Source organism: Colletotrichum aenigma, assembly GCF_013390185.1.
Source record: "Colletotrichum aenigma strain Cg56 chromosome Unknown KSG_Cg56_contig09, whole genome shotgun sequence".
Lineage (NCBI taxonomy): Eukaryota > Fungi > Ascomycota > Sordariomycetes > Glomerellales > Glomerellaceae > Colletotrichum > Colletotrichum aenigma.
Genome location: NW_023500915.1, coordinates 3,875,756 through 3,890,229, shown reverse-complemented (window position 1 = coordinate 3,890,229; position 14,474 = coordinate 3,875,756). Strand labels below are relative to the sequence as shown.

The 14,474-nt window shown below is 48.3% G+C and overlaps 6 protein-coding genes across 6 annotated transcripts; 3 read left to right on the top strand and 3 right to left on the bottom strand.

Moving 5' to 3' along the window:
• Positions 1-95: 95 nt before the first annotated feature.
• On the top strand, positions 96-1,988 carry STL1-6 (Sugar transporter STL1; the record flags this gene model as incomplete). Its single annotated transcript, XM_037328978.1, has 6 exons — positions 96-208; positions 272-535; positions 610-1,097; positions 1,144-1,537; positions 1,593-1,723; positions 1,780-1,988. The coding sequence occupies 6 exons, from the start codon at positions 96-98 to the stop codon at positions 1,986-1,988; spliced, it is 1,599 nt and encodes a 532-aa protein (XP_037172940.1).
• Positions 1,989-2,591: 603 nt separating this feature from the next.
• MTDH-0 (putative NADP-dependent mannitol dehydrogenase) lies at positions 2,592-3,494 on the bottom strand (the record flags this gene model as incomplete). Its single annotated transcript, XM_037328977.1, has 3 exons — positions 2,592-2,675; positions 2,731-2,819; positions 2,870-3,494. 3 exons carry the CDS (start codon positions 3,492-3,494, stop codon positions 2,592-2,594), a joined length of 798 nt encoding a protein of 265 aa, XP_037172941.1.
• A 474-nt stretch (positions 3,495-3,968) lies between these two features.
• Positions 3,969-5,214, top strand: ard-1-0 (L-arabinitol 4-dehydrogenase; the record flags this gene model as incomplete). Its single annotated transcript, XM_037328976.1, has 2 exons — positions 3,969-4,147; positions 4,284-5,214. The coding sequence occupies 2 exons, from the start codon at positions 3,969-3,971 to the stop codon at positions 5,212-5,214; spliced, it is 1,110 nt and encodes a 369-aa protein (XP_037172938.1).
• A 434-nt stretch (positions 5,215-5,648) lies between these two features.
• aspC-0 (Aspartate aminotransferase) lies at positions 5,649-8,513 on the top strand (the record flags this gene model as incomplete). Its single annotated transcript, XM_037328975.1, has 6 exons — positions 5,649-5,681; positions 5,737-6,194; positions 6,256-6,491; positions 7,367-7,527; positions 7,934-8,173; positions 8,226-8,513. 6 exons carry the CDS (start codon positions 5,649-5,651, stop codon positions 8,511-8,513), a joined length of 1,416 nt encoding a protein of 471 aa, XP_037172939.1.
• A 106-nt stretch (positions 8,514-8,619) lies between these two features.
• laeA-1 (Secondary metabolism regulator laeA) lies at positions 8,620-10,215 on the bottom strand (the record flags this gene model as incomplete). The annotated part of the gene is made up of 9 exons (XM_037328974.1): positions 8,620-8,659; positions 8,718-9,140; positions 9,200-9,334; positions 9,391-9,428; positions 9,491-9,528; positions 9,582-9,734; positions 9,831-9,916; positions 9,980-10,011; positions 10,060-10,215. 9 exons carry the CDS (start codon positions 10,213-10,215, stop codon positions 8,620-8,622), a joined length of 1,101 nt encoding a protein of 366 aa, XP_037172936.1.
• A 670-nt stretch (positions 10,216-10,885) lies between these two features.
• exgA (putative glucan 1,3-beta-glucosidase A) lies at positions 10,886-12,055 on the bottom strand (the record flags this gene model as incomplete). Its single annotated transcript, XM_037328973.1, has 1 exon — positions 10,886-12,055. The coding sequence occupies one exon, from the start codon at positions 12,053-12,055 to the stop codon at positions 10,886-10,888; it is 1,170 nt and encodes a 389-aa protein (XP_037172937.1).
• Between the last annotated feature and the right edge of the window lie 2,419 nt (positions 12,056-14,474).

Below are 14,474 nucleotides of genomic sequence, written 5' to 3'. Positions count from 1 at the left end.
CCTTTTGAGGCCAATGATGGCTGGTTATGCTAAATCCTTCCGCTAAGCAGCTATCATCCCAAATTTGAATTCTGGACCCTTCGAAGCCACCAACTATGGTCACCTCAACAAGAAAGCAGCCGTATTTTGGGCTCACTGGAAAATGGCTCACATACTGGATCACATTCGCATGTTCAACAGACATGCTTCTGTTTGGTTATGATCAGGCGTCAGTCGTGACCCCCTTACAAGACACATCCCAACTAAAGCAATTCTGACCATGAAGAAACAGGTCATTCAGCGGTGTCATTGTGACCGACAACTTCCTCGAGGTGCATGATCTAGTTGGCCCGGAGAAGACCCAAATGCTCTCAACCGTCACTGCAATTTATGATATTGGATGCTTTCTAGGGGCCATTGTCGCCTTTACGATCGGCGAGCGACTCGGCAGAACCAAATCCATCATCGTTGGCACGGCAATCATGACTATAGGGGCTATCTTGAAATGCACATCGTATAGTCTGGCACAGATGTTCGTTGGCCGCATCATTCTGGGGTAAGTATTGAGGGATGAAGTTGCCCTTTCACTTATTTGTTGATCACACGTACTAATTACTTCGTCAACCGCAGAGTTGGAAACGGCATCAACACAGCCACCGCCCCGATCTGGCAGACCGAGACAGCACCTGCACATTGGCGAGGCAAGTTGGTCATGTTCGAGATGATGATGAACATTGCCGGCTTCTCCTTATGCAACTGGATCAATTACGGCCTCTCCTTTGCAGGCGGTGCTGTTGCCTGGCGATTTCCGCTTGCCTTCCAGTTCGTCTTCATCATTGCACTATTCGCAACGGTGCCTTGGCTTCCTGAATCTCCCAGATGGTTGATGTCACATGGGCGAGAGGCAGAAGCAACTGAAGTCTTGGCCTGCCTCGAGGCAAAGCCTCAAGATGACGTCCATGTTGTTTCGCAGAGGGAAGAGATTCTTTTCAGCATAAACTACGAGCGAGAGCATCATATTAGATGGCGAGATCTGTTGCGGCCACAACCCGGGGCGACGAAACCACTCCGACGACTCATCTTGGGAGCTGGGACCCAGTTCATTCAGCAGTTCGAGGGTAAGTGATACTTAACAGTTTCTTCACGGGTACTGATAATGTCAAGGAATCAACATCATGTCTTACTACCTCCCTACCGTTTTGATCACCGCTGTAGGACTGCCGACCGAGCTAGCTCGACTGCTAACCGCTGTGAACTCCGTGACCTACCTCATCTTCTCATGCGTCTCGATTACGCTTGTGGAGAAATGGGGCCGAAGAGGATTGATGCTCATCTCAACTGCAGGACAGGGCTTGTCTTTCCTAGTCATCACCATTCTACTTAGATTCGGTGAGGCGGGAGGCAACCGGAAAGCAGCAGAAGGGTCTATCGTATTCTTCTTTTTGTACTACATTGCTTTTGGAGTGGGGATGCTGGGGATTCCTTGGCTTTACCCTACCGAGATCAACTCCATCGCTATGCGTACAAAGGGTGCTGCTGTAGCAACTGCCACAAATTGGTAAGATACTTCCTATGGCTGGGAAGGAATACAAATAAGCTGATGATGACTTCAGGATCACGAACTATGTGATCGTTCAGATCACACCCATTGGCATTCAAAACCTGGGTTGGAAGTTCTGGATCGTCTTCACTGTCTTGAATGCCGCCTTCCTACCCGTCATCTATCTATTCTATCCGGAGACAGGTATGTTTGGATCACAGAAGTAACAATGATAGCGTCATCTAACGTGGTGCTTCTAGCAAACCGGACGCTCGAAGATCTTGACGAGTATTACCGCAACAACCCTCCGCTCATTGTCATCGGTGATAAGGATGCTATTGGAACCAAAAGACCTCAGAAGTATGTCGACCACGAGGAAGCTCAAGTGGAGCGTGTCGCCCACGATGACGGCGTCACTGAAGCGGCAGACAAGAAAATATCACGGACTGAAGCACTTCATGTGAAGTGAGCGGTGAATGGAGAAGTGAAGTATTTTGTCGTACGAGTTGAAGTTTATCTTCAGGTTATAGCAATAAATGAGGTATACATTGGGTGGATCATTTTCTACGGAGTGATTTTCAGAAAGTAATGTGTATTCTTTTCAATGAATCGCAAGTCGCCCTCAGGCGAATCAGACTCGTAGTCAGCATGCGGCTTTTTTGAAAGAAGAGAACAGTCCGCTTCGTGCCATGTAAGATGTGAGCCTGCTACATTGGCAGGCTGAAACGGAGGCAAAGACATAGCTGTGAATAATCTATGTTTAGATAGTATAGCGACTTTTCGATTCCTGCAAATATGTATGTGCGTGATGCGATAGTAAATACTGAGGTTTACCATATGCTTTGTCTATCTATCTCTAGGTTCTCTATGGTGGATGTCAGAGTGATTCTGGCTCTACGGCACAGCTCCCCTCCCCCGCAAAATCCAAGACGACGACAAGTTCACCCAATTTGTAAGCTGTTGGGATCACAGTATGCGGGCACTTTGACCTATAGGCATCCTCCCTCATTCAAAAAAACCAGCACGGGCACCCTATTCGATTGGATTACATAGCTGGCGTAGATCCTCGCCTTTATGTCAAAGTATATCCTCCATCAACGATGATATCCGCCCCCGTCATATAACAGCACGAATCACCGGCCAAGAACACATAAATCTCATCATGTTAGCAACATAGGCAGAATAGTGCGCGAGATGTTTGAATGACTCACGCCTTTGAGTTCCGATGCATCGGCCATTCGTTTGCCAGGAATCATCTCCATCCATTTGTCGAAACGCTCTTTCGGTTGAATGTACAACACTAAAACACGTTAAAGTCTGAAACACCAATCTTTGCGAATAACAACTCACTGTCAGTCTCGATGAATCCAGGAGACACGCAGTTGACTCGGGCGAAATCCACCCATTCAACAGCCAAGCTCTTTGCCAGATGCACAGCTGCCGCCTTGGAAGAATTGTACGCGGCCTGCCTCTGGGGGATGTTGACGAGAGTTGCGCTGACTGACGTCGTGATAATCAGGTTTCCGCGCCCCTGCTGCTTGAAAATATTTCCAGCAGCTTGAGCAGTCCACATGACACCGTCGAGATTGACACTGTTATTGTCGTTCCACGACTCCTCAGTATATTCCAGACTGGGGATATCGGCACAGACGCCAGAATTGGCAACCATGACATCCAATCGTCCAAAGTCAGCGACGATCTGGACAACAGTTGCAGCTATTGAGGCACGGGATCGCACATCGCTCTGGTAAGCCACGACTTTGACACCGGTATCTTTAGCGATTTCGCTCGCCGTCTCTTCGGCCTGTTTGTTGGTTGCATAGATAAGAGCAACATCGGCGCCGGCCTCAGCTAGACCTTTGACAATCTCCAGGCCGATGCCTCTGGCGCCGCCAGTGACTGCAGCAACCTTGCCTTTCAGGGAGAACTGCGAAAGCACAGGTGCAGCGGGATTGGGTGGTTTGTACAGGGGCATAATGGGCAAAGTTTCTCGGTTGGATGTCGATGTCAAGTAAATTCTCTCGGTCGTAGAGCCGCGTAGTGGTGAGATTGAGGAATAAGTACCTAGTTGAATGTTGTTACACTGGCCCGCTTGCAAAAATAGGTGTCAGGAAGTCGACAAAATGCTTTACAGGTTGCGAGGCGGCCGAGAGTTCCCCCGCACAGTGACGCCAATATTGCCCGATTAGGCATATTTTGCGGCCTCCAAGTGCGGGGTGCACCACCATGATCGCACCCCCTCCACCGATCTATCAACGGGCAAGCAAGAAATGTTCGCGTGACATCAATTGGTGGGGCCTTTAGTGCTTCAAATATCCGTTCATGTACGCTGAGCTCTGTGGGTTGGACAGTCTTGTGATCACCCTCCCATCTTTGCTTTCCATCCCTCATGACATTTCTCATTACGTTGGTTGCTGCGGTCCGTTCCTGCAAAGTCTATTGAACCGAAATGTCACCCGATGAATCATCCGCCCCGACTTTGACACTACCTAACATCGGGATTCATATTGATCCAGACCATAATCTTTGGCTGGACAAAGCCGCACCCAGTCTAGAGGACGTTAAATCTAGAGCAAACTTACAAGCCGGAGAAGTAACAGTTGCCGTGAAAACTACAGGTATATGCGGGTAAGTACAACTGGCATTCAACGAACCCGAATGTAGAATATCGAGACAATACATCTTATGTATCAAATCTAGTAGACCATCACATCTGTCCATCGGTTCTTACCAAAGTTCATTGAGCTAACCTCCAAATCACTAGATCTGACGTCCATTTCTGGAAGCATGGTGGCATTGGTCCGTGGCAAGTTAAAGGTCCGCATGTACTTGGTCACGAATCAGCCGGCGTGGTTGTCGCGGTACACCCTACGGTCACTCGTCTGCAGCCAGGCGATCGAGTTGCTATCGAGCCTCATATTATTTGCAACTCGTGCGAGCCTTGCTTAACAGGACGGTACAATGGCTGCAAGAATCTACTCTTTCGATCAAGTCCATCATCACATGGCCTCTTGCGACGATATGTCAACCACCCTGAAGTCTGGTGCCACAAGATTGGGAGTCTATCGTTCGACGAGGGTGCTCTCCTTGAACCTCTAAGTGTCGCACTGACTGGGGTGACTCGGTCTGGGGTCAAGATCGGTGACCCCGTCCTTATATGCGGCGCTGGCCCCATCGGCTTGATAACGCTCGATGTCTGCCGAGCAGCAGGCGCTTATCCAATTGTAATCACAGACATCGATCCTTCTAGGCTGGATTTCGCCGAGACGATCATGCCTGAGGTTATCGTTCACAGGGTACAGAAAGAAGAGACCCCCGAAGACTTCGAAAAGGCCGTCAGAAAGTCACTAGGAGAGAGTGTTGAAATCGCCGTCGCGTTGGAATGTACAGGTGTGCAGAGTTCAGTCTGTAACGCGATACAGACCGTCAAATTTGGGGGAAAAGTCTTCATTATCGGTGTAGGGAAAGAAAAGATGGAGATCCCCTTCATGCGCTGTAGTGCGAATGAGGTGGATATCCAATTCCAGCAGCGGTATGTCAATATGTGGCCAAGAGCAATAAGAGTTATGGCGAGTGGAATGGTGGACTTGAAGCGGCTTGTGACACACACGTTCACTTTGGAAAATGGGATTGAGGCGTTCAAGACTGCATCTGATCCCCATAGCGGATCGATCAAAGTGTTGATCCAGTCTTAAAATAGCAAGGGTGAATTGACTTCATTTGATTTTGCGCCCTTCGTATCCATGATCAGAAGATGCTTACTGCTCTAGACCTTGGAAGCTCTGTTAAGCATAGCTGGTACACTGGCCCATTGACCGGCGAATTATTGTATGAATTGCAGGCGGTTTTGGTACAGGCAATCAATCACAGGGCGCGCCCTGCGTGTCTGTAGGAAGGGCGCCCTATGGTATGGTACTGACTTGCATCCACTAATGGGGTTGGTATCCATCTCTGGTAGTCCACCAGATCAAGATTTCCTGGCTAGGCCATGGCATGCGTGTCCGGCCGGCTGGTAATATTTGGACGACCTCCAATGTTTATCGACGATCTTTCAACATTTACATACGCCTCTGGTCCAAAATTGTATTTACACCTGGCCCTGCTTCTATTAACGGCATTGACTGACATCATGGTTAAACTCGAATTCTTCGCTGTGGATCATGTATGTCTGATGATGCACTCCAGACGCACGCAACGACACTCACAGTTCGTATTAGTGGCTTGCCGAGCGATCAAAGTCTGCCCGTCACAACCTAGCTCATACCTCAGCGCACCCAGTATCCATCTCAGAGCTTGAATCAATTGCTAGTGGAGAGGACCACAACGACTTCCTCCCTTCTCTTCTATCTCAGCCTCTCGACTACCCTGCAGATTTTGCCGGCCTTCCCTCCCTGCGAAAGAAGATCGCGAAACTCTATTCAGATGACTTGCCATTTGAAAATGTGCTGACGACCGCCAGCGGATCTCTTGCCAATTTCATTTTTTTCTATGCTTTGATTGGCCCCGGGGATCATGTCATTGTCACTTCTCCTGGTTATCCCCAGCTTCAAGCTGTCCCTGGCTCGTTAGGTGCAGAGGTGAGCTATTGGAAGGCCAAAGCCTATGACAAGTGGAGCTTCGACCCCAAGGAGCTAGAAGGACTTATTAAGGCGAACACCAAAATGATCGTCATCAAGTGAGTTTGGCTCGTTAGCAAAATGCTAAGACTTGAACTAATCATGGGAACTCAAATACAGCAATCCTCTCAATCCCCTGGGAACTGTCCTCTCCGACGCAGAACTGCGCAAGATCATCGAGATTGCTTCTAAACACTCTATCATCGTGTTTTCCGACGAGATCTACCGGCCGATTTTCTACCCCTCAGATGGCGACGGATATGATACTCCGCCTTCCATTATCTCCTTAGGCTATGAAAATACCATAGCCACATGCGCCCTATCAAAGAGCTATTCCCTTGCGGGAATCCGCATCGGTTGGTTGGCGTCCCATAGCCGAAACATTATTGAACTTTGCGACAATGCTCGGGCTTATTGCCTCATTACAACAAGCCAGTTGGATGAACGCGTTGCCGATTTCGCACTGCATTCAAAACGCTCCGCCGCCATCACACAGCGGAGTATTTTGCAGGCAGAGAGGAACAAGTTCATCGTGCAAGCTTTTATTGACAAATATCCCGATATTTGCAGTTGGGTGGCACCTGCAGGAGCAGCCATGGGATTCATCAAATTCACGCGAGAAGGAAAGCTGGTGGATGATGTAAATCTGTGTAAAATGCTTCATGAGGAGGCGGGAGTCCTTCTAGTCCCAGGAACCTGCTTTGGGAAGGAATTCGCAGGTTGGGTTCGCATTGGTCTTGGCATGCCATCCGATCGGCTTAGAGAGGGCTTGGAAGTGGTGTGCAAGTTTATCTCAAATCGCTATGGGGGCATAGCCCTGGCTTCAGCGAGGTGAAGCGGAAGGATTTGACGCTGACTTTGACACGCAATAAATGCTGATTCACCATATGCACATTGACTGGGTCGCAATCTGTCTTAAAAAAACATACTGTTGAGGCCCGAATGATGGATTGCTTCAGCTTAAACATTCATCCGAGCATGATAATGACGCATTGTCTATGTGACTCAGTGACTAAAGTTTCGAGAGTCGAAATTACTCAACTTCTGGACGAGACGACCATGGACCTATTGAAAGCGACGCACGGCTCAGAAAGTGGTAATTGAAGCGGCTTGTATTACATTCCCCTGATCGCTTTGTACAGTATGAGTAATTATGATTCACTTGATATCACGATGTAATTGGACATCATACATACCGTCAAAATAATATTGGAACCCTGACATATTTCAGGGGTCCCTGGAAGATTGACAATCAACCACGAGAACTTCATGGTCTCTCAGCACTTCAAGATCGAAATGGTTGGCGAAAGTATTGCCGTTGGAGTCATTGGGGCAACTGGCAAGACGGGCCAGTCTGTGGTCGATGGTTTGCTTAGCTCCGATCTCAATTTCGTAAGCTTGATCCATACCGTCCACCTTGATTCCCGTCTTGACATTCAGCACACAGGTTGTTACCTCCTTCACTCGAAAATCATCGGTTGGTAGCGCGGCAAATCAGAAGCTGAAGGACAAGGGCGTCGGGGTTTCGGGCTAGGACCTAGACGGCCCGAGAGAGACACTTGCCGCCCAACTGAGAGGCATTGATGTTTTGATTTCCTGTATAACCTGGGAACATCTCCATCAACAGTTGAATTGGATCGATGCAGCTAAAGCGGCTGGCGTGAAACGTTTTGTACCCTCAGAGTGGGTTGGGCCAGCACCCAGGGGTGTGATTGACATCAAAGACCAGGTGAGAAGGCTGGACCCTCCCTCGCATCCCTCCCAAAGGAAAAGAGAATTTGTGACTAAACTAAATTAGAAGTTGGAGATTCTCGGTGCTATTTCGAGAGCGGGGTTGCCATACACCATCATTCATGTCGGTTGCTGGTTCCAGGTCGTTGTTCCCAAGATACCTTCTGGCAGATCAGATCATGCGCACATGAAGTACATTGACCATCGCATTGTAGAAGATGGGAACCAAGTTTTTGCATTGACAGACATGGCAGACGTTGGAAAGTATGTCGCACAAATCATCGGTGAAGAGCCTCCAAAAGACTACGTAGGTTCAACCCGGTAATTGACTCTGCATTTTCTGACAGTAACATTGACAGGTCTCTGAGACCGAGCTACACCAAATCGTTGAGACCTCTGGCTGGAGGCTCAAGGAAAGTTCTGAGGGGGTAACACATCCAAGCAACATCATGGACATTGCCCAATACAACATGGGACAGTACCGCCTTTCTTGGTGCGTTAGAGGGGACAATACACCGGAGTACGCTGATTACTTGGGATACTTGGACTTTTGGAAGCTCTTCCCGGAATTTGAGAGAGGTAGAACTCTTGAACAATTCTTTCTACACATGATCAACGGAGGGTCACCAGGATATGTCATGGCATAGTAGAGATATTGCATACTCGTAAAAAAACAGTGATCCCGTTTGGAATATTTGCCAATCTAAAGTAGAGACTCCAGGGCCTGATCAGACCAGTTGCGACCTTTTCGTTTCATTGTTTGGTGAAAGGCTTTTGCCCAAAGACAACATGACTGCGAAGACCTGTTAGCAAAGATTGCGAGCTTTAAATAAATGGCTCATCATACTAACATATCGAACAAGGCATGGAAAGCGTTTGATTTCAACTCGTTGCGAACACCTGCAAGGAGCGACTGTACCTCCTCATTTGACTTCCCGAGGACTCCACAGAACAGTTTCAGGGAGAATCCTTCTAGACCTTCCAAAACTTGCGCCAAGTTAAGAAGCCCTATGTCCTTGTAATGCCGCTTCTTTGCCCAAGGACCGATAGGGACCTTGAATTTCTGATGGGCCACGTCGTTGAATCCTCCGTGTCCCCTCACCCAACCTTCGAGCTGAGGACCTGGGGCCGGGTCTCTTCCAATAGCCTTCAGCGTCTGAACGAAGGTTTGGTTCCACTTGTATGTGAAATGTTCAGGCTTGTATGAACCGTCGTCGGAATAGTATTCGACGCTCATGTCCTGAAACTCGGCCAAGCCCCCGGGATTGAGGTTGCTGGCATTCTATTAGATCTCTATCACGAATTGAAAAGAATCTTCGTACGATAAACATACTCATAAATGTTTGTCACCAAACTTGGCCAGTCGCCAATCGAGGCCGCCATGTATCTGCACATGATGTAGTCGAACTTTGGGCCGACCCAGGGGCTCTCAACATCATCTATCTCAAACTTGACATTTAGCGGGACCCTTTTGTCTCAGCTCCTATATCAGACTGCGTCATTATCATGAGCAAAGCTACTTACCACAGTGGTTGGATCGCACTCAGATCGTTGCCAATAATCTACCAGTAGTACAAAGTTAAGACTTCATACTTAGAGTCTTGTTTGAAGCGGGCGTATTTACCTCTGCATTCGGAAAGAAGTCACTTGCTTCGATAGCCCCTGCTTTCGCTTAGTAAAAAGACCATTCCCATCAGGGAGACATGGATTCGTACAGATTCCTGTTCCAGTACCGATGTCAAGGATTCGATGAACCTTGGGCGTCTCTACAGACGCCAGGTAGAGCTTATTACCAATCACTCTCGTAATGAGCGCATGTGCCATGTCGAGCCGGTCTGATTCTGTCTCATCCTTTGGGAGAACGTAAGCTAGGTCATCTGAAGTCAGCAATCAATCTCAGTCGAAAGAATGATTTGTTCCGAGATGCCAATGCAAGGGCGGGGACAGGGAACAAGACAACTTACATCCTGACCTGAACGCATGATATCGCCGTCCATATTCCATTGGATACTCGATTACACTTGATGTCAAGGAAGAGGTGTAGCTTGAGCTACATTTCGAGCTCCGTTAACATGGGACATATGATTATGACATCCGGATGTCATTTACATACATGCGGTCATCGATTGATGTTGCATCATTGCCCTTCCCGGTGTCAGTTGACCATACATGATGAATGAAAAGACACCATACCGGTTCCGCCTCATCAGCCTCGAGAGGTGCGTCTTGCATCGCACCTACCGACATAGATGGTGCATCCACAGAGCCAAGTATTGCTTGAGTAGTTGAAGACTCAGCTGGCTTGGATTCCGCGGGTGACTCAATGTGCTTCTCCGTAGTTTCGGCCATCTCGTTGATCGTTAAAAGGGCACCTCATGCTTTGACTGGGAAGGTGAATTGCGTCCACTGACGTAAGTTATTGAAAAGAGGGGTAGAGTCGATAGTTGTGGGTTGGGTGAGGAGACGGGTTTTGTAATGCAACGCATTCACTCAACAATGGCGTTGTGGAAGATTTACTATTGGCCAACTCGGCTAGATTGCGCTGCATTCGGACATGTAAAGGCAAATTGCAACTGGACCATCACTCTTGCGGTCAGAAAGTCTTGGACCCTGTTCGTAGATCTTAGGAGGCCCGCAACACAATCAGACTAAGACAAAGGCTGCTGCAGGGCGATCAGCTGGTACGCCACAGGTACCACAAGGCTTCAAGCGGCATGAATACTCTCCAAACAACATGTGACGCCAATGCTTATCAATTTACTCAGTGAATTGATTGCCAATTCGCTCTGGAAGAAAGCCAAGAAAAACTTTGTCGGCTGCTGCTGCGGTGGTGAACGGTGGAGTAGTAGTCAAAGAGGACTTGGATTCGACTCCTTACTGGAAGCATTTATTCTTACTTCCCTGTCCATCTCGTTGCAGCTTGTATATCAATTGAAGATTCATCGATATCATCTGACTTATATTTCTATGGAAGAAGTATCAATCAGACCAAAAGGAGCCGTGATGTCAGGAACAGAATCTAAGGACAAAACCCATCCGCAGAAATTGGCTTGACGATCCCTGAGTCAATAAATCCTTCGTAATTCCAGTAGTCGCTCTGAGTTCCTTGCCCATCGATAGGAGCGTCCCCTGAAAACTTTGCTGTCCAGTAGGTGCTACCCTGGGTGTACTTGGACCAGATGTACAATCCGTTGTTCAGGTTCCTAGCCCTGCTAGCGAAGGTGTTGTTGTTCACCGCTTGAATTGACCATTCGCCGATGAAGACGGGAAACTTGCCATCTCCAACAGAGCTTTTGGCATCTTCACAGATGAAGCTTGGTAAATTCTCCGAGGTGGTCGGTCTACCAGCAAAGTAGTAATGATGTTCGTCAAAAACAAGATTCTCGCCAGGGTCGAAGTACGGTGACCAGAAAGACTCGGGCCGAAAGCTGCCTTGAAACATAACGGGAATATGAGGGTTCACGGCTCGAACCCGAGCAAGGACTCCGTTGATGTATTTCGCCACCCATGCAGCGCCATTCTCACTGAGAGCTTCAGGCGTACCGAACTTGGAGAAATCGCGGTTGTCAACTGGCTCATTGATAGGTGCAAGGGTGTAAGATTGGGGATATCCCGAGTCTTGAATAAATCGTACCACGGCATCGACAGCCTGGTAAGAAAAGTCCAGAGCAGTTTGATTGTTGAACCAGCCGTAGCTCCCGTCTTTCTCCCCGATACCTAGACCGTTGATTCCGCCAGGAAGGGAGTGAATATCAATAACAATGTGCATGTTGTGCTTGGTAATGGCGTATGTCGCAATCGTCCTCAAAAATTCGACTTGGTTTCCGCTGTACAACTGAGATCCGGTAACCTCAATCCAAGCGGCGTAGTTGGTTGGGATGCGCAGAATTTCGACGCCAGCCTTGGCCAATTTGTCAATGTCGGATGGTCGAAAGAATGTTGCATATCTCCTCTCCAATACCGGACCGCACTGCGAGCCCAGCCGAACGCATAAACCCCATTCGTCGGTGGTGTTACCGCCGTACGTATCCCAGAACCCAGCATCGAGGACAGCCTCCTGAACCAGCCAGCCCCCAAGGTTCACTCCCGTAGCCTTGAAAGTCTTCCAATCAACATAAGAAGTAGACGGGATAGCTTCAGCTACAGCTGAAAAGGCTGTGAGAGCCAATACGAAACTGTTGACTCTCATATCAACTGAAAGAACTAAGAACACCAAATGGGCGTGATGCTAAAATGAGAGCTTGATTCTTGACAAAGGGTATCAGAACAGTCGTTATCATGATGCTGTCTCTGCAGCCTGAATTATCCTTGGGATCCATCGAAGACTGGCCATCTTTATAGTAATGAATTCTACGCAGAGAGTATTAGCCAATGCAAAGGTAACCCCTTTGCCCGCTATTTACAGTCCCACCGTAGAGGAACACTGGAACCGCTTCCTCCACCACCTTCGGTCCGGCACAATAAGACCCGAGCTTATAGTCATGAGGGCTGTCACATCACTGTGCTCATCACGAAGCCGCCATATTTCACGAGGTGTGATTCAAGCCGGCAACCGAGCACATTGTTGCCTAATAGAGGTGCCAATGGTACCCCCCAGAACCCCAGAACGCGGGGCCCCGGATGGGGTAGCTCCAGTATCCCGGAAATGTGACTAGCCAACCATCGACGTAACCGAGGGAAATTCCATGTGAATTGACGTGAGTCTGTGAGGTGAAGATTCCCAAATGAGACTGAGCGAACATAAAGTCTTGTAATTAATTGTCAACGAAGGCTGGCGCGCTGCGGCGACATATGATATAACTGTATAAGAGATCTCGGTTCGTCGGGGAGTGTTTCAACGTAATAGTAGAGTTTTCGGAGGCAGGATGCACAGTGCACTATGCTGGCAAATAAGTCTTGGTAGGGAGATTACGGGGCAACAGTCCAAATTTGGGTATCTTAAGGGCACCTAACCAAGATTGGAGATCGATTAAGACTATGTACGAATTACGATAGTCAGTTGTCACACATTTCATGGCCTACCACACCCGGTAAGTGGGGTTGCTGATGGGCGGAGGAAGCGCCGATGACAGCTCCATATTCCGTCATCTCCATCCACTTTCCGCCGAAGCGGGACGGATGTGTCTAGGCCGCCACCGGAAGACGACCACAACGGTCGGCAGTTACTTACGACGTGGTTATAGGTCAAATTTGAGGCTTTGAATGCAACCAATCTCCAATAAGAATTACAGCATTCCATCCACACATCTGCATTTTCCTGTTTCTCAAAGGCAAGCTATTCCACCTAAAGGAAGTCTCGGGGTAACAGGAGACGAAGGGGGAAGCCGAGGACTGCGGATTATTGACAACGGCAATAACACTAGAATCTCCACACGGGAACAAACAGCAATTGAAGCACAGGTCTGTTGAATAAACTCTACGACTAGGCACTGGTAGTGTTGTAGATAGAATGGTGTCATATAGAAGCATGGATGTCTTTCAGATTTCTTCTGAGAAGCTTGAGACTTGACGATTAAAAGAATCGTCTGACCCGCAGTTCAAATCCGCGATTGCTCCATCGTAAATCAATGTCAGTGTTGACACATAGCAGTCCAAAGCTGCTTGTTGAGCCTTATTATCGCGTTTCTTTTGGCGTTGTGTGTCCGATTTCCCTAGACAGCGACGAGCCTTCCGCTCATTGGCAAGATTATTACCACCCTGCGTACCAACCACAACTCTGTTAAAATGTTTCACGTCATATGTCGGTGAAATGTCCAGTATTGCCTGTGGCAAGCTATTTGCTGCGGGACCCTGGGTCATTGAGCCCGTGGGGTCGGCATGCCTACGACAATGCGGTGGAGATGGCGAATAATTTTGTAAGGGCGAATGTGGGCGATTTTGTGTTAGAGCGCAGTCTTCCAATTTGTCTTTTGGTGTTTCTGGGACCGAAGACTGGGAAATATGGGCGTTTATTTCAACAGACTCCTGGAAGCTTTCATCGCAAATAATGTTCCGCAATGACATGGCTGACTTCGTCTTCGAGTAAGATGTCGACATGGAGGAAGTTCGGAAGGTTTCGCCGGAGAACGAGACATGGCTTGATGTTTGGTATGATTCATCTTGTCTCCATTCATCTCCACCATCTGGACTCTTCGCATCGAGACTGTCCGCATTCGCTTCTCGAGCCTTGCAGGTCATTGTTTGCTCTACGTTCTACCATTCCGTCAGCATGTTGATCTCGAAACAACTGGGCGTAACCTATTCAAATGTGCTTACTAAATATGAAGCGTATGGAGCGTCACTTGATTCTGGCATGTTTCCTGGCTCCTTTGCAGACTCCAGATACACAGATCGATGCCAACTTCATCAAGAGCTCTTCGAAATGTTGGCCGCGCAAGAAGAGTGCGTAAGCCGTGAACGAAGCGACTGCGAAGCATGATCGAAGGTTCAGAAGTGAAACATTCGGTCGAGTAATCTAAAATAGGACCAAAGGGCACTGGAAGATTCTGTTGTTGGTATCCATATCTATCAACCCATTGCAATCTGCAGCTCAGCAACGTGGATTAAAATCATTGACAAGTGGAGCCAAGCAACTGACGGATGTCAGCAACCCTGCGTATAAAATATTA